Source organism: Eumetopias jubatus, unplaced genomic scaffold (assembly GCF_037043125.1).
Source record: "Eumetopias jubatus isolate StellerSeaLion01/CBP00866 unplaced genomic scaffold, mEumJub1_p1.0 scaffold_4, whole genome shotgun sequence".
In the NCBI taxonomy this organism is placed as follows: domain Eukaryota; kingdom Metazoa; phylum Chordata; class Mammalia; order Carnivora; family Otariidae; genus Eumetopias; species Eumetopias jubatus.
Window position 1 is genome coordinate 20555845 of NW_028274810.1, and position 26573 is coordinate 20582417.

The window sequence follows — 26573 nt, forward strand, 5'->3', positions numbered from 1 at the left end:
ATTTTCATTAATTATTATTACAGTCATTTCTTGTGTGCTGTTCTTGCTCTCACGGTTACTGAGGAAAAAAAAACCTTGTAAGACTTTAAATTTTTTTTCAAGTTCAGTATTGCATTTATATCTTCATGTCAAACTTAGTGATCAGAAATTGGGAGAAGGGTAATCCAGACAGAGGGAATAGGCTTTGAAACTATGTGGAGTATGGCTATTCAGAGAAAGGTTAGAAAATCAGCATGGCTAGAATGTAAAACATATTCCATGATATATTTCCCTTGTATTAATTTGTTTTGCTATTTTTTAAAGATTTTTTAAAATATTTTATTTATTTATTTATTTATTATTTATTTATTTAATTTATTTATTTGACAGACAGAAAGAGAGACCAAGCAAGGGGAGTGTCAGGCAGAGGGAGAGGGAGAAGCAGACTTCTGGCCGAGCAGGGAGCCCTATGCGGCGCTCGATCCCAAGACCCCGAAACGTGACCTGAGCCAAAGGCAGACGCTTAACTGACTGAGCCACCCAGGAGCCCCTGTTTTGCTATTAAAAGTGGTATCTCAAGACAAACCTTGTTGATCTTAAGGATTAATGGATTTAATAAAATAGAAGGAATCAATGAAGTGGGGGGAATCGGAGGGGGAGACGAACCGTGAGAGACTATGGACTCTGATAAACTAACAGGGTTCTAGAGGGGAGGGGGGTGGGGGGATGGGTTAGCCTGGTGATGGGTATTAAAGAGGGCATGTACTGAATGGAGCACTGGGTGTTGTGTGTAGGCAATGAATCATGGAACACTACATCAGGGACTAATGATGTAATAATGTATGGCGATTAACATAACATAATAAAATTTAAAAAATGTAAAAAAAATAAAAAATAGAAGGAATCTGTTTTCTTTCCCTGAAATGTCAATTAAAGTTATTACAAATACAGGTTCTTTTCCTTTTTTTCTACTTATACAATTTTGTTATTATAAATAATTTCGTCAGTTTTCTGGAAGGTTGCAATACAAACACAGGACTACAGTGTCTGCCCTTTGCTTTTCAATCTTATTATTTCCAGTCTCATGTTGCCGTGAATACTTTTGCAAACACTATTTGCTTTAATTCAGTTCTGAAGGTTTTTCTCCCTGTATTTTTAAGCTACTTCTCCAACTGTAAAATGTAAGTTAACTTACATGAGAAGGAAATTTGCCAATCATAAAACAGTCACATGGAATGAATAACCCATGAGTCTAGAGAAATATAGACACCAAAATATATGCTCAAAGCTTTGTTTAGTGACTACCTGCTGCTTACATCCCCAGATTTTATCTTAATGGCTGCATTATTTACAAGGTATATTTGTAACTGTATTTTGGGGGATTTTAAGAAAGAATACTGATAAAATGCTGAAATGATTACGAATCATGCACAGTGTTCTTTTTATAAATGTACTCTACATCCTGTTTTATTTTTGTTTTGATTTTGTTTTGATTCTGTTCTTGTTTTGTTTTATGTTGGAATGCAGGAAAGGAAAATGCATTAATATCACAGCCCATAGATTTATCTCTATATAGAACCAGTAGACTGTTTCAAGAATGTCTAAATCATCATTTATTTTATCCATATACATTGCTATGTTAAAATTCTCGCTGTTGTTTGACTAGGTAGAATAGAGCTCAGAATACGTTTTCCCTCCATCGTCATCTCATTATCTTCTTTTCTTTTTTAAGTTTATTGAAAGTAATCATTGGACTATAATGTGAAATAGTGAGGATGGTAAATTTAGAATTTTTAAGAAAACTGGAATATAATAACTCATATTTAAGCATTTAAAAATAAGTATTTTTAGGGGTGCCTGGGTGGCTCAGTCAGTTAAGCATATGACTTGATTTTGGCTCAGGTCCTGATCTCAGGGTTGTGAGATTGGGCCCTATGTCTGGCTCCATGCTCAGCTCATGCTTGGGCTTCTCCCTCTCTCCCTCTTCCTCTGCTCACCCCCCAAAATAAATAAAGAAAAACAATAAAATAAAACAAATTTTAAAAATAAGTATTTTTAGCCAAAAAGTGACTTTGTTTTAATGTGAGTTATATTACCAGATTTTAATTTATGCTTTTGTCATGAATAGCTTTAACAGATTATGCTTTCTTTCCTTAGGGATTTCAAGGCAAGACTGGCCCCCCTGGGCCAGGGGGTGTCGTTGGACCACAGGTATGTCCCTTTACTTTATTTCTCTAATAAGATTTATTTTCCTGTTTATATTCTCATCTTTTCTATGCTGTATAAAATCTGCCCATTTTATTATGATTCAAAGTGATGTATTTTAGATTTTACATCACATTTAAATAAATGCAACTGGCCTACCTCAAATAAACTTCAGCAAGCTATTACTTAGCTGAAGAGATTTTTTCAGTTGGCTGCATAAATAAATGAGAATAAAACAAATAATGAAAATTAAGTCAGAAAATTCACAATGAAGTTAACATGAAAGCTTGATCACAGTACTATCTGCGAAAACCACCAAAATGCTTTATTAGAAAAGTTGACCATTATCTTTTCCCAGAATTTCAAATTACAAAATGACTTCAGATTTCTGAGTATAAATTAGATTTAGATGTATAATATGTTAGAAATATAAAGCTTTGAACACAGATTTTTTCCTTAAATTGTAATATTTATAGTATATTGCATGTTTCTTAAGATTTTTGTCTTTATAAAAATGATATCCATCAATGATAAAATATTAGTTTGTAACCTTCGAATATGTCTAAATAATGACAAAGACAGATAGCTTTTTCAACACAGGTGGCAGAAAGAGTCTCAAAAATGGATGCAGTATACTGAATTATAGAATAATTTGTGAGAATAGAAAATATTTATTCTGGAAAAGTGGCATTGAATGGAAAGAACAAATTTAGTTTACTCAGCTGGAATTTTACCCCTGCTAATAACAAATCATAGCAAAAGAGCAGGAGCAGTTGAATAAGTGTTTTAATTATTTAATTGCTTTAAATAGTTTTTTCTCAGACTATAATTGGTTCTTAAGACTTTGTAACTCAAATACACCCACACATGCATTCACACACACAAACACACAAGCGTGCACATCCAAACACACATATAAGCAGAGAAACAAAAAACTGCATCTTCTTTCTAGGAATATGGGTGACAAAGGCAAAAATGAATTCTTGGAGTGGTTAATCATTTAATTCCAGAGATGAATCCTGAACCAAGGGAAATGCTGTTTACTCTTTTATAAAAGAAAAATGTAGTATGCATGATTTTTTTGGCATAATTTTTGTGTGTGTGTGCTGAAGAACTCTTTTTTTTAAAGATTTTTTGTATTTATTTAGAGAGAGAGCATGCATGCAAGTGAGGGTAGGGGCATAGCAAGAGGGAGAGAGAGAATTTCAAACAGACTCTGCGCTGAGCATGGAGCCCCTTGCGGGGCTAGATCTCATGACCCGGAAATCAGGACCGGAGCCAAAATCTAGAGTCGGTAACAGACTCAGCCACCCAGGTGCCTCCATGCTGAAAAATTCCTAACGGCCTACCAGTTTTGATTAAAAAAATACTCCCTCAATAATTAGCTACCCTTATTTTTTTCATCTCAAGCAACTTCATGGCAATTTTCTGTGAAAAAATATAATTTAAAGAATGATTCCTATTACATTCAATATCCATGAATAGAAATGGAATTAAAGTCCAACTAGAATGTTATATCAAGGGACTTAACTGAATATTTCAGGACTTTACCCCTTTTGAAAATTCATTTGGCTTTTGAAAAGCCAAATGTAGACATCTGGCTTCTGAGATCTTTGTTGTTGTTGTTGTTGTTGTTGTTGTTGTTGTTAAAGTATCAGGTGTTTTACTGAGGATGCGTTTCCATTGAGTTAGTTTTCTTTATTGGTTCTTTTAAGAGAGAAAATCCAATTCCTGATTTCAATAACCTAATTTTCATGTTCAGACAAAAGAAGTTTAATAGGAAAATAGATTTAATAGGAACAATATTGATTGTGATATTTGATATTCACTCCTTTTTTTGTAGTCATGTGAATTCTTGTTCATTTTTGTCTCAATGGTGATAGAGCCATTAAATTAGGATCAATTTTACCTTGCTTACTACTGAAATTCCAGTGATCAGATATTCAAGAAAAATTCCTTTTTGGGGGAATGTTTGTACCTTAATGATAAATTGGGGACTTTCAGCAACATATAATTAAAAGAATTTAAACCTAGAAATTTACACTGAAATAGGAGGCAGCTACGTTCTTTATCCAAGACCAGAGGCTAAGAATCTGTTGCATTTTTAGAGAAATAACAGGGAATGATAATGCATAAGCAACTTCAACAACACATTCCACTGTTTAACAACCTTAGCATCTGGAAACTTTCCCTTTACATGTCTTTAACTTAAATCCTTCATTTTGCTTTATTCTCAGGTGGAGATAGAGAGCAACTGGCCACCATTCTCTATTTACACTTGAAAGCTCATTAAACTTTAGCACCACAGAACAGCACCACTCAGGGGACACATAAATGACCCGACATTTTTCACTTTGGCATTTGTAGCAATTTAAGGCAGCGGGCTATTTGTTACAGCCTTTGGCCGGGAGGAACTGCCAGCCCAAACTCCAGGCCTGCCAGATCTCCCTGCTACGTTCCCTAGACTTTGTCAAATGCATATAGATTAACTATAGAGAGGTCTCTAGTCATGGAAATTCCAAGGAGAGCTGCTTCGGTTGTTTGGGTTCCAGGGGACTGAGGCTTATTATCAAGCAGTGATTCATTGAGTAGCTACCAATGTGGTACCAATGCCTCTTTTACTCCTACCCGCATTTGACATCTTATATAAAAAGAGGGAATGGGATGAAACCAGTTAAAAACTGCAGTTTTTAACAATACTTTGACTGGCTTCACTCCGAAGCACTTCTGGCATTGAACGAAGAAAATAGCTCTTTGAATTTACCTATGTAAATCAGGTCTTAACCAAGGATGAACTTACTCTTTTCAGACTTCTCCCAGATATGCTGCTTTTCTGTTTTGTAGGACAGCATGGAAATAAATGAGAATAACTTTCTGTGAAAGGGAGTACTACTTCTTCGGGATTTGTGTTATCCTTACCAAAAGCAAAAGAGCAATCTAATGAGGTTTTGCTGATCCATTTTAGGGACCAACTGGCGAGACTGGTCCGATAGGCGAACGAGGACATCCTGGCCCTCCGGGCCCTCCTGGTGAGCAGGGTCTTCCTGGTGCTGCAGGAAAAGAAGGTGCGAAGGTATGACATGCTCAAGGAAACTTATTGGCTGAAGGCATCCATTTACTTTTCACTGTAGCTTCTCGTCATTTGTCCATAGGGTCTCTTCACGTTAGCACAGTATTTAAATGGATCAGAAAGATATACCGGTAAAATATTCAGCTTATTGTTCTTCAAGGTGTGACTGAATGATAACATAAGACCACTTAGGTCCATTGACCATAAAGCCATCCATTTATACACAGTTTTTAAATATAGGTAGTGGTCAGTTCATTTTAATGCATATGGCATTCCACACAATATTCTCATTATTGAGTGACATTTAGGTTTTACTTACAGATTGGAGACAATAACAGCTTTGCATGTAGAAACATGTAGAAATTACTCTCTATGATTGATGTGTATTATGTTCTTTAGGGTGACCCAGGTCCTCAAGGTATCTCAGGGAAAGACGGGCCAGCAGGACTTCGTGGTTTCCCAGGTGAAAGAGGTCTTCCTGGAGCTCAGGTATAATCAACATATAGAATAAACATGTAAATGAGATTGCTTATCAGAAGCATTTTTCTTAGGAGTTAACTAAATAGAGTTTCATAAGTAATTAAGGGGAGATGCGTAAGCCTAAGCATTGATTATCATAATATATATAGAAATGTATATTTGTGTCTAAAACACTTCTTACCATCTTCGTTTTATCAGTCATACATCTCCTATTTATATTCAAGTCACATTGATTCGTTTTCATTGTTTTTATTCTCATTTCCCAGGGTGCACCTGGACTGAAAGGAGGGGAAGGTCCCCAGGGCCCACCGGGTCCAGTTGTAAGTATGATTATAATAAATAGCCATGCTACCCATAGTTGCAAATTATAGCTCTTCTTTCATTACTCTCACGCTGTGATCCCACGGTGTGTAGGAGAGAAAATAAACACACGTCAATCAAATCAGTCAATGCCTGGTTTCTACTAATTGCATGCACTACTGAGTGCAGAAACAGAGGAGTTTAGACGATTGGAAATATTTACTCCACCGCTGCTGTTAGGAGGTAAAAGGAGCTAGCTTGCTTCTTAATAACCAAGGGAATAAATCATAATTTGTCTTATTGTGAGTATTTGATGAGACTTGAATTTTGTCAATGCTTTTACAAAACTCTCCTAAGCTGGAAAGACGTTCATGTACGTGTTATCCAGACTGCTTTATTTAGTTAATGTAACCTTATGAAATAATTGGCAAATGAGCAAATATCAGATCTTTACTTCACCTTTTCCTTTTTTGAGATACGGATCAATCCCTCTGAAATCAGTTGAATACGGCCTTCATTTGTGCCCCCGAGTTTACCTTTGTTCTCACCTGTACTCCGAAAGATTACCAAAAACAGCCAAACTGCCAACTTTAGTGGCCTCATCTTATTCTCCCTCTTATTTCACCAAGCCGAAAAGCTGAATATGGCTTTAAATCCTCTCTCAACTTCCTTATACAAAATGTTGACGTCTTATTAGTCCCCCCCAAAATGTTTCTTTAATTTGTCCCCCTTTCTTGATCACCACTGCTCCCACCTTTATTCAGACTCTCCTGTCTCTCCTTGCTCAGTAGTGTCTTAACTCATGTCCCTGACTCCATTTACTTAGCCTCTTCAGTTTTGCCCACTGGTTTGAGAATTACAGGTGCATATCCTTAACTATGCCCTCCCTCTGCTTTTCCGCAGCTCGTGGTCCTACGCTGCCTTCAGAAACACACTCCTTATAATGACCAATGAGTCATCTTCACAGCTTGGTCCCATTCACCATAGCCTGTTTTATTTGCCTTGTTGACTCCCTCTAGTTCTACCCAGTTTCATGCACTGAACTTCATGCTTCTCAAACTGCCACAATCTTCTATACTTTGCAGAGAGAATACTATTTACTTTTCCCCTTTTCCAGGAAACCCCATTTTCCCTTTCTCTACTTAACAAAAATTCTACTCACCCAAAAAGATGAGGCTGAAATGTTAAATCTCTATAAAGTCGTCTCTGGACAGTTTGCCTCCATTTCATTTATTGGTGAAATTTTTTCACCTTTAGTGCTCTTTGTTATGGTTTGCATTTTAGAAATTACATTGGAATATAATTGGTTATCTCTCTCAGTAGAATGTGAGTTTTTGTGTTATTTTGGTACATTAAGGCGCAGTGCTGACATACAGTAATCCTTCCAAATCTACCTATTTGAATTATCAGAAAGCCTGATATTGGAGTTAAGTGTATATAGCATAACTAATACTGAGAACATGGCATTATAACCTTTGGCAGATTGATTAACATATTTAATCTGCAGATCACATAAATGTCATGTTATAATGATTAAGGTAGGTATGGACGCATAGTAAAGATTTTTTAAAAGGAAAAATAAGCATTTCAGTAATATATTTGACCTTCTATATGCATAAAATTATAGAGAACATTTAATAATATCCTTTTAAGTCAGTGCTGGTAGCACTAGCAGAAACAACAGCTGAATACGACAAAAGTTTTTATTTGAGCATAGAATCTTCAAATTATTCAGCACAATGCAATGCATTTAATCAGATCTTCAGGATCTGAAGTGATTTTATTTTAGGAATATGTATATATATTAAGATCAAATTATTGTATCTGTGAAACCTGAGTCATGACTACAAGGATTACATTGAAGTTATTCTTTAGGGCCCAATCAAATAATGCTATATCCCAGGTGTTTGGAATAGTTAATATCTGTGTATTTGTAGGGTGCATAGTATATACAAGAGATATACTTTAACAGAATGGTAATCAACAATTATCTGACCAAATGTAGAATTGCATTCTACATATGATATGAAAATCTAATATTTATTTAGTTGGCTTCAACACCATTTATTTGGCAATTACTACTTGCCTCCCCATGTACAATTAAGTTGCATGGAATATATCCCTTTAAGTGACTTTAAGATAAACCATTTCACAAAAAGAAACACACCAGACACTAAGCAGCATTATTAGAAAGTCAATGATTAAATGCCTAATGGCATACAAACCATAAATATGAATTCTGCAAGGGCGGGAGGAAAAGAAGAGAAAGCAGCAAAGAAAACTCTTGCAGGAGGTGGCTTCACGGAGGGCAGATTTCAAGATCATTTAAGAGCAAGAAAAAAAAAATAAGGTATTAGAGAATGTCTGATTTTACCAAAGTGAAGTACATTGGGAAAAGGACTAAAATTTGATAAATTCTCTCTAGGATCCAGGCACTCTGCTATGTATTTACATAATTTAAAGCTAAAGCAGATATATGAATGGCATATGACTATTGAAGTTCTAAAATGGTAAGTTGAAGTAATTTGAAGATTTGAAGTTTTGGGAGCAAGTGGAGAAAAAAATGAAATACAGTCTTTTGGAGTAAAAGCCAATTTTAGGGAAAATGTCATTATTAGTATGTAACGTATAACAGAAATGGGAGAGAGTCGATGAGCATAAAAGCTCAGTGATCAATGTCATGATATGAGTGAGCCAGTGATAAGGCCAGTGAGAAGTCAAAGGACAGTGCAGATGTAACAAACAGGAGGAAGGCAGGGTAAGGAGGATTTATTACTAAGACTGGATGTGGGCAGTGAGGAAAGATGAAAGCTGAGTGATGACCTCAAGCTTCTGTCCTTGTGAGAATGACAGTTTAGTGACGCCTTCCATGCCCGGGGCAATTTTACCTGGTCAGGATCAACAACAACAAAGACAAAACACTCTCACGTGGAAACCCAAAACCTCTCAGCAGTCACAAGAGATTTTAAAAGGCTTTTCTACTTTGCTAACAGAAACGCTCCACAGAGGCTTTTGAATTTCACAGAGGTTTGTGAGTTCATTTATTTTGAATTAATACCCTTTCTTATAATAAATTCACATATCCAATTCTGTATGCATCAACCAATTGAAATTCTCCTCAAAGCTGATGCAAAAGAAACAACTAAAGACATCATTCATATGTGTTAGTTCCTTGTGCTATTGCTTTAATTGTTATAAATTATAGTAAAGAGGTATATGGTGATAACTTATGCTTTGTATCAAGTTTTTTATCTTTTTATTTTTTAGTGGGGGTAGAGGGTAAGGGAGAGAGAAAGAATCTTAAGCAAGCTCCACGTCCAGTGTGGAGCCCCCCACAGGGCTCGATCTCACAACCCTGAGATCATGACCTGAGCCAAAATCAAGAGTCAAATGCTTAACTGACTGAGCCACTCAGGCACTCCTGGTAACAAGTTTTAAACAAACCTTGGTTTACTCCTTCTAAAACAATTATGTACATGTGAAATTTGATTGGAAAAAGTTTTATTCCAAATGAAAAGATTAAAAGAAAAACTGTTGATTTTCTAGATGTAAACCATAACTTACTCAGAAAATTTGTTCGTGTTAATTTTTATCTTTTGAACTTCAAGACTTTGTATGGTGTTACCTTGCAATTGATAGGAAACACAAGGAGTGGTGACTTCTTTGGCAAGAAAGATAAGCTCTATTTTGCAGTGTTGATCAAAGAGTGACATCAAAATATCAGAAGCATATATCTGGTCACTTGGTGAGAGACAATGAAATTCTAAGTCATAAGGGATAAAGGTATACAAAAATATCCTGTAAAACTTCTTGATTCTATAGTAGATGGGTCTGAGTTTATATCCATCTATATTAACTTTGCCTTTGAGATATTGACCAGGTCATGGTAAGTGCAGGACTGAAATTCCTAACAGAGAGGGATGAAGGTTTTGGCTATTCATATTAAAGCAAAAATATTTAAGTGATGGATTCTCTGCAGAAAGAATGTGAATAAAGAATGTGAAAGGTAAAGGAAATAGAAAAGGGAGATGAAGTAATGTTAGAAGTGTTTATTCTTTCAACTCTTAATGCTAGGAACTTCATAATCTTTATTTGATTTGATTCTTGGCTGCCTGACCCAGTAGATATTATCATTCCATTTTTAAAGGCAAAGGATCTGGGACTTAGAGAAGGTAAACAACTGACCCAGGTTCATAGTCCTTTGGAGACAAAAGGTCTTGATAACACATTACACAAACTCATTTCCAGATATGTATACCTCTCACTCTGCAAAATCTGCTTAATTAAGTGTTCTTCCTCTTCCTCTCTCTCCCTTCTTCTCCCTCTCTCAATCTCTCTACTTCTTTACCCCCCCTCTCTCAGTCCTCGTAATCCTTCCCTGGTGCTGTGAACAATATTTTTTTCAAAAGGAAGAGAGTTATAGGAGTTAATATCACAGCTAACTGGCTTTAGTATTCCTATACGTGGTTCTTATAACCATAGCTTAATTTAAATGAATGAAAGTTCAAACTGCTTAAACAGATGTACAGGTTGAATCCTTAATGACTATAGATGTTTCTCAGTACAGTATTGAATCTTCAGCTTCTTAATCCTAGAATACAATTTTCAAGGAGCCTAGGTGTGCTGTGTGTTTCTGGATTACTAGAGAAATAAATTGCCTCATTGCACAGGATATTGATGAACTAAAACTAAAGGCCCTAAAGTAGGGCTTTTATCAATTAACAGTTCTTGCTCACAGGGAGATTGTTAAAGTTTGTTCATGTCACAATTATGTACCTTATACACTATTTTTTACATATTCTGATCTATACAAAGCAAAATATAATATTTCATAGTCATCCACCCATCCTTGTGCCCATCTGTTTATTTATAAATATTTTTGACATCCATTCTCTTTATTCATAATCCATTTAGTCAGAAATGTACTTCGGGCTAGCTCTGTCACATTGCTCTGACATCCTACAGAAGTGGGCTTACTGAAACTCTGCTAGGTCCAGCTGAGATGTCGTTGGCTTATGTTTGGAGGAACTATGATATGTGGTGTTATACCAACCAAAACGGTCTATTTGAGGATATGGGAGATTGCTTGATGCACAGCCCTTGCTATGAATATCCTTAGAAGAAATCTCTTACTAATCATAGCTGTAGAAATCTTTGTAATTTCTTGAGCAGCTAGCTAGCTTTTTTTTTTCTACTTTTAAATGTTATGAATTGTGAAACTAAATTCTCTTTTGACTTTGACTTACAAAAATCATGGAGTTAAAATTGAGATCCAATAAAAAAAACTGTTTTGCTTTATGACTGTTTTTGTAACTTTCTGAATTCAATTCTATCAAAAAATACATGTGATATACTTTAATATTATTTCTTATATCTTATAATTATTTTTAAAAGTGCTGGACAGGACCCATTAAATTGATTTCACAACCCATGAGTAGATCAGGGCCTGAAGTTGGGAAAAACCTTGGTCTATTGTATACATTTTTAGATTACTAATATTATTGCTTCTATCTTTTGCCAATAAAAAGTTACTTGCTTGTCTATTTTTCTTGTCTAATCCTTTTTTTTCTTGTCTATTTTTTATTTATATTATCTTATATTTTTATGTCTTCCCTGTAAGCTGCTAAAACCTTTTCTTACAGAAAAACTGTAATTAAATAAATATCTGAATATACCAGTCTATTAAGCTCAAGTTAAATAGATTCATTAAACAGATATTTCCTTACAAGAACTTATGGTATACTGAAGAAGACAGATACGGAATAGATAAAATAACATAATAAATAATAAGTAATATATTAAAATACAGCACAAAGAACACAAGATAGGAACAATGATTTTTTAATGTTCTAATTATAGCTACAAATAAAAATCAGTTTTATCAATGAAAGCAAGTATTCTAAAGGTTGTGCTACTTGAAGTGATTGTGTATTAAGAAACCGTTTTTTGTGTTCCCACTGAAGACAAACAATATGATCCCAACAGGGTGCTGTGACTTTGGGCTTTTAAAGTCTGGCAAAACCGAAGTGCTCACTGTTTGCATGATGTTGTACACAAGAGCTGGTAATAGATGCCAATCAAGGCACAGGCATGTTTTCTGATCTCAGGGGGTTTACTCACTAAGTGGATGTCTCAATGCACACACACAAAGCAGAAAGCAACAAAGGACTGAAAAGAAGAAAAGAAGGCAGTGAAGCATTTTTTCTCACATGTTGAACATAAACTTGAGTAAACGTTTTGTATTTACGTAAACACACTATACATATATATATACATATATATATATGTATATATATATATTATGCAAGCAGATTCTCAGATTGTACCTACCACCTACGTTTGCACCAAACAAAATCAAGGAAAATGCATTCCCTAAATAATCTCTTCTCTGTATATTTTTTCTGACATGGAACCACCTTCTTGCCAATAGTTCTTTCTCTAAAAATAAGGAGATTAAAATAGAATGGTACATTTAGTAAAAACACCTTCTTTTTCTTACAACCTCTTTTCTTACAACCACATATTTTTCCCCTGAGAGTGGTAGGAGTTGATATGGAGAAAATGTGTGGGAGGGGGCCAGACATCTAGCTTCTAAAAGGTAAATGTCCAAGATTTCAAAATTGTGCCATACATACTTTACACCTTTCCTATGACTTCTATTTCATGACTATGTGCTGATCATTCTGACTCTTTTTTCCTCTTTATGTGCTATTATTTTTTCTTGTCATTTTTTTCTTAGGAGTTTATAGGTCTTTCCTATCATAATTCCTATCTTTTTCTAATTTTGTTTTTATGCCCTATTCCAGAGAACCTTCTTTTTGCTGGCTTTTACCTAGTCCTTGATCCAAGAAATAGATAAATTCTAAGCAGGATTAAACCTCCTGATTAATTCATCATATACTATATTTTTTAAGATGGAGCACATTTTCTCTGTTGGAATCCAGGTAACCTATTATGACATCCAACCAGGGATGAACAAAGTATAGAGATGATGGGGATCAATGACCAAAGATTGAGATATTACAGGACTTGGATTTAATCATTCAGTATTTATGCTTTAAATTCTGGTAATGCTTGTTATTTTCCTGACTTTTTGGCTTGTATGATCTAAAATACATATAATCTGGGGAGTGTGAATTTCCTCGATTTGTTTTGTCCTGAAGGTCAAGTTGTCTTTAAAAGAAAGGGCAGATTTTTTTCCCTCCTTCTACTTGAATAGTTCTTGTTTGTAAAAATTTGTGTTTGTGCTTCTAAATACAAAAAGGGTGGAAAAAATGTCCACCCTTCTTTTAACGGTATGACTTCAGATATACCATATAAGCTGGATCTTAATTTTCTCTTCTATAAAACTCTCTAGTGGGCTGCCTTTTAACTGAATGTTGATGAGATGATTTCTCTGTTTACCACTTTCATTTACTTTATAAATGCTCCTCAGAATATGAAACACCCAGTGAAAATAACAGGAAATACTCATCTGGGAGCTCTCCTGTCTGTGAAGGGTTAAAGAAATAATCACACCATTCTCTTTGCTCCAAGAACATAAACTGATACTATTCCTTCTTGTATTTTCACTGTAAAGTTTAGAGGAAGGGGCTAGAAGAGGATTAAGCTAATATAAAGTTAATATAGTTACTTAACTATAAAGAGAAATGCAAATTTCTCCCTTTTAAAGGCTGCTATGTGTCTATCTTTCAGTTGAAAACACGTGACCTGTAGTGGTTAATATTTAGTATTAAAATAGCAGAATAAATAAATAAATAACAATATTTTATGATATGGTCATTGTAATTCGTTCAAGTCAGCATACACTATTGCCTCTGCTTTTGCACAACAAAGAAAAAAATAAAAAGACAACCTACTGAACGCCTTTGGAAAATGTTTAACTTGTCATGTCCCCATTGCTATTTAAATCACGGGGTGGGAAAATGGTATTTCTATAGTTTTTAACATTTTTTCTGTGAGTTCTTTCCAGTTAGGCATTTCTGATGTGTAAAATATTCGTCATGGGTGTAAACGATGAGTATACCAACAGTTTAAATTAGGATTAAAGATATCATTTTGTGAAAAACTCTCTACCCTTTTTTTAACAGTATAACATTAGATACACCATGTAAACTTCTGGATCTTAGTTTTCTCTTCTATAAAATTTTACTTCTACACTCATTTGAAATTGCATATCTATTTTTGAGATACGTAGATGTTCATGTACGGTTCTCTAAGATCTGTTGCATTCATACTTTTAAGACAGACATTGCTCGAAGAACTTTAAAGGTATCACCACATTAAACATCACAAAAACCTGGGGACAAACTATTTCTGTCCCCATTTTATTGGTGAGAAATGTGAGCATTTGAGTGATTAGCCAGTTTGCTCAAGATGGGAATATTAGTGGTCCCGGTTCTGGAAAGGGAAAGATCACACATACTCACATACTACGGACACGTTTATTTACTTAGGGTCTACTATGTTTGAGTAACTACTCAAAGTTCTGGACGTCAGTGAAAAAAATAAGCAAAAATCCTACCTTTGTGGAGCTGATCATTATCCATTTAATCTATGTGTAAACGCAAATGTATTTGTTTTAAATGTAAATCTTTATTTATCTGACCATTATAAAGCCCTCTGCTCTTTACTATAGCCAGCTATGCAATACTTTCTATCACTATAAATGTCTACCCTTTATGGGAAAAAAAAGGCATGTGCACCATGAGTCTCCCAAGGGCTGCTACCTACCATAATATATTTTGTATTCCCGGTCAGTGTCACAAGAAAGTAGATTCTAACTATATTTTTTGTAGAATGTGCAAATGGGTTCTTTTTTTAATACGGCGTTTAAATTTTTATTTTTTTTAATGAGATTTCTCCAGTGGTTCAGTTGGGAACTAAAGGACTCAGAAGGCTTATTCTTTTAAAAGTTGGCTTGGGAATATTTTTAAAAGATTTGCATGTTTGTAAGATCATTTGCTTAATAGGTATGTATCATCAGAGATTTTCACTTTTCATTTATAGAAGTATAAAACAAAATCATTGCAGAGCATGCTGTTATTAAAAATATCTAGACTTATAGAATGTTTGAAATAACTAATGGAAAAAGAAATCACAGTTATACTTTAGGGCACAAATATACATCCAAAATGTCTCTTCTTATTGTTTTCATCCACTGTTTTAAAGTTAATGAGCTGTGACAAGATCATGAGCAATATTTTAACCGCAGGAAAGTAATATGTTTTTATTGTTAATTTTAATGCACGTTCCACAAGTAAGATGGCAATATGAAATTTAATTTTATGAATGCTCCAAGGGAGTAATTAAAATACTTAAGCTTTGCCATAAAAAATAGCATATAATATCTACAAACTTTAAGCATTGTCATTGATTCAAATCAGCATTCTTTCTCTACTTGATATACATGAACATTTTATTTGATTAATTTTAAATATTAAACATACTTTGCTAGAAAATTAATAAGCATTCTTTTCTTAAGCAAAGGCCATTAGTTATTTTTATATAACTTGTCAGGCATAATGTATCCAGCTAAGGAAATATATATTTCTCTTAATTTTTATACCACATTTTCTAGGGAAATATATTCACATAATGCTCTTTCTCCTCTAAATTTGGGAAATTTCTATTGACTACACATGAATACATTTAGATCCTAAATTTTTTAACATATCTATCAAGTTCACACATTTTGTAGAAAGACCAGTGCATATCTCTAATTCTATTATCATGTTATTGTATTTATTACTGTTATTTATAATTATTTGATGCATATAGTAAATATTCTGTGCTTTGGAAGTATCAATGAAGAAATCATGGAGATATTTACAGTACAAAATTCAGGCCAAATGCTACATTAATTCTTTCAGAAAATAGTGGTAGAAAACCTAGCATACTATGGTAAGTTGTGTAAGGAATATTTAGAAGGATGTCTCATGCTTTAAATTCTTAGAATAATATAACTTTTAGAAAACATGGTTGTTATCTTGGGCCTAAAGAATGGCTAAAAGTTTAATAGTACAGGAAAAGACCAAAGACCTCCCAAGGTAGACTATAAGACTGACCAACCACTGAGAGATAACAGCAGGTATATTGTATTAAAGGGACAATGAGAGATGTGCTGTATTAGGAGAAAATAACTTGCACATTACATACTAAAACATAAAGTAAAAAAAAATTCCGAGTGTGTATATATGAGTATTTTGGGGGGAAGATGAAGGATAAATATATCCTCAAAAAGAAGCATTAACCCAAACTGTTTCGAGTTCTGTACATAAGAAAGAAGAGTTACAGGAAACAAACTGAGGGTTGCTGGAGTGGTGGGGGGTGGGAGGGATGGAGTGACTGGTGATAGACACTGGGGAGGGTATGTGCTATGGTGAGTGCTGGGAATTGTGTAAGAGTGTTGAATCACAGACCTGTATCCCTGAAACAAGTAATACGTTATATGTTAAAAAGAAAAAGAAGATAGTAAGAAGGGAAAAGTGAAGGGGGGGAAATCGGAGGGGGAGACGAACCATGAGAGACTATGGACTCTGAGACACAAACTGAGGGTTCTAGAGGGGAAGGTTTGGGGGGCTGGGTTAGCCTGGTGATGGGTAGTAAGGAGGGCACGTATTGAATGGAGCACTGGGTGTTATATGCAAACAATCAATCATGGACAACTACATCAAAAACTAATGATGTAATGTATGATGACTAATATAACATAATAAATAAAATTTTTAATAAAAGAAAATTTAAGAATCTTGCTTCAAATAATAAAAGAAAGTTAGCTTCTAAAACCACAGGTGGAACATGATGAAAAAGTCCCACACATGTGCTAAATAGTTCCCAAAACTAAAAACAATTCTTTGTTGTTGAAAATTAAAACTAAACTTGTAAGAAACAGTGACAAAAAGCAAAGATTCTAATGAACTGTTTAACGAAGTTTAAATGAACGATATCAATGACAGAGAACGACTCTTTGGACAAAGGACATAACTATTGCCATAAATTCTTTTATGTTTTCTTATTTTAGAGGGTATTCAACAAATATGAGTTCATTCTGGGAGAAGTAGTCCTAAATGGCTGTGTTTCTCCCACTTATTAAAATTTAGCACAATATGTATGAATTATAGTGGTACAAACAATCAGGGATTCTTTTTTTTCTCACCATTTATTTATGAAATACTCAGTAGTTAGAAAAAATCTTTGTATGGATCATGGCACATCAGGCCCTTATGGCCTTTATCTGAAAAATAGGCAAACTGTATTGGAATTAAATTATATTGCATGCACAGAGTACTTAGCACAATAATTGTTTAATAGGCTTGATAATGGGAAAATAATAAGTTTTTTTAATATACATTTCAGCTTCTTAGTGAATCTCCCCTTTTATAATTCCAGTCTCATAGCTGTTGACCTCAACACAGTCTAATGTGACATCTTCCTCGGGTAGTCTTCCAACAGTTGGGGTTTAAATGTAACACAGAATTAAAGAGAAAAATTTCCATGGTCTGACAAATCAAAATTGCATCTCTTTTGTATAGTCAATTACAAATAAAATATCTCAGCACTTAAATTGGATGCTTAGTTTAGATTTGATAACACTAATGGGTAGTAATCCTTTTCTGAGATTTCACAAGTAAAATGTTAAAAGAGAAATGTAATGCAATCATGTTGTACGCACCATTTTTTCAGAGAAGTAGAGATTTATCTTTAGGGATGTCACATTGTATACAATCTTCTGTTGATATTTTTCTATTACAAAAAAAAAAAAAGAGTGCTTTCTTTACTGAAGTTTTTCTTTCTCTCTTTGTAATTCAGGAAACGCCTTTGCATTTCTCTCAGTTTCAGGGTCCTTGTTTTTATTCCTCTTGTTCTCCTCCTGTCTCTCTGCTCCTCCTTCCTTTCCCCTACCTCTCTCTCCCCCCCTCCTCCTTGCCCTCAACCTCAACCTCCAGGCTTCCCTTCTGACCTCCCTCTTTCTAATAAATAGGGACAAATCTTTACATTCCTCTCACTTTTAGGGCAGTACCTCTTGAACGCAAAAACACTTAGAGGACTCTACTCTCAGTTTTCTCTTCTGCCTTGGCTTCCGAAATCATTCATCCAAAGTCTTTACCTGGTTAACACTTAACACCACTTATGGTTGACTTTTTTTTCCATAAAAATACTTGATTAGGTTTCAAAAAACATTTTGACAGAGAGTATATGTTTATTATCTAAAAAAATACTAACTGCAATTTTCCTTTGCTTCTTCTTTAGTATTTGAAATATGTAATTGGTAGAAATTTAATTTTCACACAGTTCTTGGCTAATTATTATGCAACATGAGGAAGAATTCCTGGGTTTGTTTTTAAATATCTACTTCTTATAGTGCAAAAATGCCACTTCTGTTTATATTAAGTTTAAATTTCATGATTTCTTTAGCCATATTTTTAGTAAAGTTTCTCCAAATTCTATATCCTAATTTTAAGATACCCTAAAATTTTAAAAAGTACAACAGTGGTTGCAAAACAAAACAAAGAGGGCATGTTCTGCATGGAGGCCTGGGTGTTATACACAAACAATGAATCATGGAACACTACATCAAAAACTAATGATGTACTGTATGGTGATTAACATAACAATAAAAATTTAAAAAATGAAATACAAAATCACTTTTTCTAGTGTTGCTCTTAAATTATTACCAATAGTCTGGAATCTGTACTCTCTTAATTCATTTTAATTGTGTTAGCATTCAGATACCTGGATAAATAAAAAACTATTCCATGTACCTTGTGAATTTAGCCAGAAAAATAGTATCAGGAAATTGAGTAGTAAATATTTTTGTAATCTTTTGTAATCAATGAATATTTCACTAAAATTGAATTTAAAGATATTCTGATTAAATAGCCCCTGGGAGTCACTGATGCCTCCATTTGAGAGAAACAGGGGGTGGCTTTGTAGAGAAAGCATTTGGAGGAGCCCAGGATCAGAGTTTCTTTTGACCAGCTACATGATTATGATGTGCTATAGGTTTCTCACCTTTACAACTGATGGGTTACAACTGCACTATCAACTCTACGGAATGTCCGTGGTAATAAAATGACAAAATGAATGTAAAATGGATTTGTAAATTGTCAAGCACTGTGTCAATACAAATTGTTGTCATTATAATCACTGTTCTTGTGTTTATACGTAATTGGTTCTCTACCTCATAAAATATAAATTAGAACAAAGTCACTAATTCATATTTGAATAATAAAAAGATTTCCGATTATACGGGAAGTATAGTTTTAGAAAATAAGTGTTAAGGTATTGTATTTTCCAGCTTTTATAAGTCATTTCTTCTATGAATTTTGAAGATGTTATCTGAATATCTTATTAAGGAGAACTATTAATAATCCTATTTTCTAATATTTCAGATTTAATTCAATCATGAAAGAAAATGATAAATTGTAACTTAACCACCCATCTAGGAATCTAATTCAAAGACAACATTCTTGTTATTTTTTTATTAAATAAAATTGGAAAGAGTAAATAGGTTATACTTGAGCTTTATGTGATTTGGTAAATGTGTTTGCATTTCTTTTATTCTTCCTCTAAATAATGATTTCTCAAATTGTTGATAGATGGAATTAATATGAAGGCAGTATCCACACTATTATTTTTTTTAATTTTACATATTAGGTATTTTTTAAAGTAAATTAGTTGAAAATATATGGCATCTTCTTTGAAACTCAGTTGGACATACCTAATTATATGAATTATATTGCCAATGTTGGTAATAAAAACCAATGATCCCTGTCAGAGTCCAAGATAAATTTAAGGACTTATTTTCTGGGAAAAAGTCCAAACTCTGGGATAATGATTATCAAACTTTATTTTGTAAAAAAAAATTATATTCATAGTCTAATGCAACGACAATTTCTGAACTCATTTTTAGGACTTGGAAATTGTGTTTCAGCAAGTTTGAGGTGAAGCCCAGAAATCTCTTTGAGAAATACTAGTCTAGAAAATTTTTCTGCCAATCCATAATAATACAGAGAGAAAATCATATAAGTTATTTATTGGATTCATGTTTTATAAAGCATTGTGAACAGTTCTGAACACTTAATAAAGAATGATATCTGTAAAATATTGAAGATCTACAAATTAAAATTGTTCATCTTATCAATATTTTCCTAACTTCAATATCTGTGCTTAATATTGGGGCTAGAAATTAATCATTCAAATAATGAGTACAACCATTCCTATTTGAGATCTCCCATTTGTCTGAAAGTGACTTTTACATTATTTACTACACTATAAGATTCCACTATGAAATAAGTGATTCTTAAGCCAGTTCACTTTTTCCCATCGCTAATAACAAAATATTTTTTTTTCCCCATGGATTAGGGCTCACCAGGAGAACGTGGATCAGCAGGTACAGCTGGCCCAATTGGTTTGCCAGGGCGTCCAGGCCCCCAGGGTCCTCCTGGTCCAGCTGGAGAAAAAGGTGCTCCTGTAAGTAATTTCAAGGAGAAAATATATTATACTGCCATTCTGCACAAGTTATTACTTTTTATTCAAGGATATTAGTTCTTCATACTCCACTGCCTTCTCTCTGCATATGTGCCTGGCATAGAAACACACTTCTTTTTATATTTATAATAGAGAAAATTTCAAATTCAATTAAATGAGATGACATTTTCCCATACTTTATAAAACTCTAAGACCTGTGAGGGAGTTGGATATTATTAATGTAAAAGGCTTCTGATTTTCCTCCTTTTAAAAAATAAAATTGGAGTTTTGATTAAAACTATACTTTGTTGCTTTATATTAGAAAACTGTGCACTTTTCACTCTTTTTGTATTACAACTTCATATCCAGTATTTCCAAAGTCTGTAAATGAAACCCACAGAAAGTGGCTGCCCATCTCATGTAATTTGAGTTTTGATCTACAGTGAATGAGATGGGAAATATCTAACCGATTATTTTATCTTATATTTATTGGATTTAATAATTTTATTTTTCAATGATTGTGGGCTATATTCTATTCATTAGGCTTATGTTTCTTTGTCAAGATTTCTTCTCGGTTTCTGTTTCTGCTTTTATTTAGTCATATTAATTTTCTTAAAAAATTCTCATTCTCCAAGATTAAAACACAAACTCATTCAATAAATGTGGATAAAATGGTTGACCATAATACATAAAAATAGTTCAGTATTTTTGTATATATTTAAGTCTTAATATATATATATATATAATATATATATATAACCTAGTTTAAACCTAACTGATTTATTACTAAGACTTTAGTTTTAGCAAGTTGCTTTCATTGTCCATGCATTTTTCTCTCACTACTGTTTGTGATATTAAGTGTTTCCAAATTAAAATGCTTGTTCTCTGTGATCTACGACCTTTCAGAAATATTAGAATGGGGTCATACCACCTGTAGATAGATTTTTTGGTGACAAAAAAAGCACTTTTATTTGCTGAGAAAATTTTTAAAGCAACATATTTCCAACTTAGTAAATATGTTGAAAATGTAGACGTTTTCTGAGATGTTAACAACTATGAAAAAATCATTCTTTGCCCCCCCTTACAAACTGTGTAACTTCCTATGGACTTTTATAGTATGTTGTGCATGAGAAAGGAATAGAAAAGACAGACTTAGGCCTTCTCATACAAGTTCACTCAAAAACCCAAGGTACCCATATCTTGGCACAACACAGTGAAGAAGGCATACAGAATAAAAAGATATACATTTCTTCTTATACAAATTGAAAATACACTAATTAGAGAAGTAAAGGATTTTATGGAGATAATATATTAAAATGCTGGGTTTTAAAGAGGTTAAATACCTTGGTTTTATAGAGAAAAAAAGGAAAATATTGAAGCAAAGAAAAATATGGAAAAGTTCTGAAAGTGATAATAAGAGATTAATTTTGTGAAATAGAGGACACATTATTAACAGAAGGCCTTCCTTGTAAGAGCTAAGATTTGGGCTTGGGTTTCACTGGTGATTGATGATACAATGGCTAAGAAGGGGAAAAAGATCCTCTGCCCATTTGTCCTCTCTCAATTATTCGCACCACCAACAAAAATTCCAAGATGTTCCTTCTATTTTCCTTTTGTTCAACAAATAGTTCTTGAGAACAACTAAGTGCAGTGCACTGTATTAGTTAGTATTTTTGAAGAAGGTGTCTAGTTAGGGATAGTAGCATAACATGGTTATACAAGTGTTAGGGGAAAGTACCCATTGACCTCTATGCAGAGGTTTAGCAAAAACTGATGAAACTGTTGGCTAATATGTTAAGTGCAGTCTTTTACTTCTTCCTAAATCCAAATATAAATTTGGGATCTTAACTCCTCTGAGCAACTTGTGTTATAAAAATGTTATATAATTATTAGTAGGCTAAGGCTTGCATTAGAAAAGGATAAGATGGGAAGGTCTGTGGAAGGCAAGTCCTTGGCTAACTTAACCACCAATCTACCTCCTTGGAAGGAAGAAAATGGAAAACGAGCGCCAGGAATATCCACATGACTTGCTTATGGCAGTAACTGTGGCCTAATCTCTATCCCCAAATTAATCAGTGTTAGGATTGTAAATCTGAGAGTTACGTAGAATAAGAGCAATGTTAGGAGGCATATTGTTGAATTCCCATGTTATGCAGTATTGAGGGAGGAGAATAAAGGTTTAGACTCTCCTTTAGGGGGAATCATAATGGGTAGGAGTTTTGAAAGACTCAAGTAAGAGAGAGATAGTGTAAAAGAGCCCATGAGCAAGAAACAGACTCTTAACTACAGAGAACAAACTGATGGTCACCAGAGGGGAGGTGGGGGTGGGTGGGTTAAATAGGTGATGGGGATTAAGGAGGACCCTTGTCATGATGAGCACTGGGTGATGTATGGAAGTATTGAATCACTATATTGTACACCTGAAACTAATATTACACTGTATGTTAACTAACTGGAATTTAAATAAAAAGTCTAAAAAAAAAAAAGAGCCATGAGTGATAGAAAATATATCCAGGGCACACCATCATGTAGGCCTGAGAGTAAAGAGTCTCCTTGTTGAATATTGTAAAAGATCAATAATACTCAAAGCCGAGTAAAAGCAAAAAGAGAGATGGGGACTCGGCCTGTTGGGCATTTGTGACCTCCGGGTAATTACAGTGGGATTCAAAAGAAGGCAGGTGATTAAAGGAATGGGATCGGTACATGCAGAGCAACCCCAGTAAGCCATGTGGCTAAAAAATACGGGGCAGTAGGTAGAAGTACAAGCAGAATTGAATGTATTTCCTTTTATTATGATGATACATATATATTTATCCGCTTAACCAATAATAAGAAAAGTATCAGTGAAGATTAAGGAAGTTAAGGGTGTCAGAGTAAACTAGAGCTGCCAGCTTCAGCCAATCAGAATTGGACTGGGAATTCAGGTCTATTATTTGTTTAGTTCATGATCTTGGCTAAATTATTAAATACCCCAACGCCTCTAAAAAGAAGATATCCATGATATTTTGTGAGGATTAGATGAAATTATAGTCCTAAATTACTTTGTAGAATTGTGTTAATAAGTCTTCACTGAACCATCATCATCATCATCTTGTGTGTGGGCCAGAGTTGTCATAAAAAAGGATGGGTTTTAACCAGAAAATAGATGCATAAATTGGCTTTTGAATAAGGAGGGATGGATTTGGTGAATTATAATACAAGTTGAGGGTATAGGTGCAGGCTAAATACAAGATCATGCCAAGTCAAACATAGGACATAGGGATGAGTAGCTGCTTCTGTCAAAATTTTAAGCTGAGATTCAGCTATTAACATTAGTGAAAGGGTAGAAGGGATGAAATAAAGACTGCTTAAGGAAAGATGGATGATGTTTCTGATAGTCCTGTAGATTGAAGGCCGAGAGATGCATACATAATGGAGGAGGAGTTTGTCATCTTGTAGAGTTCTAGATGAAGAATCTAAATTTAGTGTGGTGTAGAGCAGTTGGAAGATTTTTCCTGACTCCACGCAGAACAGAATCAGAAGAAATAAATGGCAGGTGGTTCTTGGCTAGAGATCATGTGTACAATAATGAAGGCAGATAAGAATTAATCTGTCTTATTTATGGGTACTCTTGTATAAAACAATCGATTTTTGGGGTTTAGGCTCTAAGGAAATCTAAATTTAAGGAAAAGTATCTGAATCAGCTGATGTGTTTAAAATGATGAAATTCGCTATGAATAACACAGCACATCTTACAAGCATAAATAGGGTGTGAGATATTGTAATATTTGATTTAAAGGTAATAAAAAGTCTCCAAGGTGACATCAGGGGTATGTCTTAAATGGTTTAAATGGTAATTAGGGCTAGTTTTGAAAGACAAGAGCATATGGAATCTAGGAAATGAATAAATCAGAGTTCACAAGTTAACTTTGTTTTATAGATAAGTTGTTATTTTTTGTTGTCATTAATAATTCAACAAATATTCCCTAAGTGGCCACTCTGGGCCACAGGCCAAAGGGATGCAATGGGTTGCAAAAACAGACAGTTTCTGCCCTCATACGATTTATTATCTGATGGGACAATTAGATAATAAGCAAAGAATCACTAAGTACGTGTATAATTACAAACCCTGGTTAGTGATATGAAAGGAAAGAATCACTAAGTATGTGTATAATTACAAACCCTGGTTAGTGATATGAAAGGAATGTACTGGTATATGTCAGCTTGTAGCAGAGGGAACTGAGCTGGAATCAGGTCTTTTGCTTGGACAGGACACCGATGATGGAGTGTAAAAGATGAAGCGGAATTATCTAGGTGAAGGGTCCTCCTAGGCATCTTCAGGCCAAGTAACAAGAGGGTCATGGAATCAGGTTTAACTGAAAAAAAGGTCTAGAGGGGTTGGAATGCAGAGAGCAAGTGCAAGGGGAGGCTAGATGCTGCTGGGCAGGTAATAGGAGGCAGATATGATGTAATATATGGTGATTAACATAACAATAAAAAAATAAAAAAAAAAATAGGAGGCAGATAATGGTAGGCCACACTAGCAGCATGGTGTTTATTTTTAGGAATGGTAAACGAGTAAATTGAAGAATTTTGGTAAGATGATCTGATTGTCTTTCTGATTACAGCATACAAACTACAGAATAGTTTGGAGGTAAGAATAGATGTGAGAAAGGATAAAAGGTTAGTTTAGTCATTCAAAAGAAGGCTACTGGTATTTTGGGATAAGGTGTTAGTGGTGGAGGTAAAGTGAAGTAAATATATTCAGGAGAAAAGACAGATAAAACTTAACCATTGTGAAGGGACGGGAAGTGGTAAGGGAAGCGGGGCTGGGGAGCAGGGTAACACAAAGGCAGGAACTAATGACTTGTGGATTCCCAAACCTTGTAACAAGAGAAATGAGTCACTGAGAGCAATCAGGTATATATACCTTATGCAAAACTGAGGAAATCTTGACTTTTAGGAAATAATTTATTTTAAACTCTGTAAGAACTCTTAATGGAAAATAATGTCATTATCAAGGCACTATTTTCTTGAATTACACAACAGAGGTAGACTTAAAAACGGGAAAATAATGCCATTGTCAAAAAATAAAGAAAACTAACAGCCTTGTCATTTTGAATCAGTAAAAGCAGCAATGAATTAAAATGTAAAAATCTAGGAAAATCCATGACACATTTGTTAAAAAGAGAAAAAGCTGATGCATAAAGCATAAAGTTGGGGATATGAGCAAATGCATTTTATGATTTTCTTTTGTCCCAGCTATTTCAGTAACCTCACAACTTCAAGCATCTGACTTATCAATATATAATACTTGATTAGAAAATATGTGTTTGAAGGAAAAATTCTCAGTTGAGTCTTAATTACTTTTGCGGACCATAGCCTGAGATTTAGAAATTGTTAACAAGGATGGTATTCTTAGTCAGGAAAGAATGTAGGGATCTTTGTGTCGTCATTTGCTACTTGAACATATTTTTTCTTGGTAACATTAATTTCTTTCTCAAATATGGAACCCAGAAGCTGACTGATGAAGTTGCACTTAAAAATTGTAATAAACAGCTAACTTACAGGTTTCTCACAGCAAAGTAATGGTCTGCTGGATTTTCAATACAGGGAGAAAAAGGTCCACAAGGGCCCGCTGGGAGAGATGGAGTCCAAGGCCCTGTGGGTCTCCCAGGGCCTGCTGGGCCGGCGGGCTCCCCTGGAGAAGATGGGGACAAGGTTGGTATTCTTTACCCATGTTAGCACCTCCTGTGAAAATTTAATTTTTTTCTCAAGAATCCTAGATATGTTTCTGAAGATTAGATAACAAATCTTAAGATGGCTTTTTTGAAGTTTCATACATGTTCCATGTGCTCAAAGGTTTCAGTTTAGTGTGAGTAATATCTATCCACGAAATAGTATGTGGGATGTATACAAAAAAAGAGAACACAAAAACAAAGGTAGGGCGGAAAATAGGAGACGCCAAAATTGCTTATTTATTTAAATATATAGCTTCTGAAATAAATGTGAAACTAATTTAATTAATTATTTGTATATACTTATGACTTGTGTCTTGGATATTGCAAAAGAAGACTTAAGAATGGGT

General features: G+C 34.2%; 1 protein-coding gene across 4 annotated transcripts in view; it reads left to right on the forward strand.

Annotated features, from left to right (window-relative positions):
• The window catches only part of COL11A1 (collagen type XI alpha 1 chain), a 193174-nt gene that overhangs the window by 122842 nt on the left and 43759 nt on the right, over window positions 1–26573 (forward strand). For all 4 annotated transcript variants that reach the window (XM_088022931.1, XM_088022932.1, XM_028101999.2 and 1 more), the window contains 6 exons: window positions 2137–2190; window positions 5150–5257; window positions 5654–5743; window positions 6001–6054; window positions 20402–20509; window positions 26099–26206. In XM_088022931.1, coding sequence (XP_087879057.1) covers window positions 2137–2190; window positions 5150–5257; window positions 5654–5743; window positions 6001–6054; window positions 20402–20509; window positions 26099–26206 — 522 coding nt within the window. The remainder of the gene's footprint in view (window positions 1–2136; window positions 2191–5149; window positions 5258–5653; window positions 5744–6000; window positions 6055–20401; window positions 20510–26098; window positions 26207–26573) is intronic.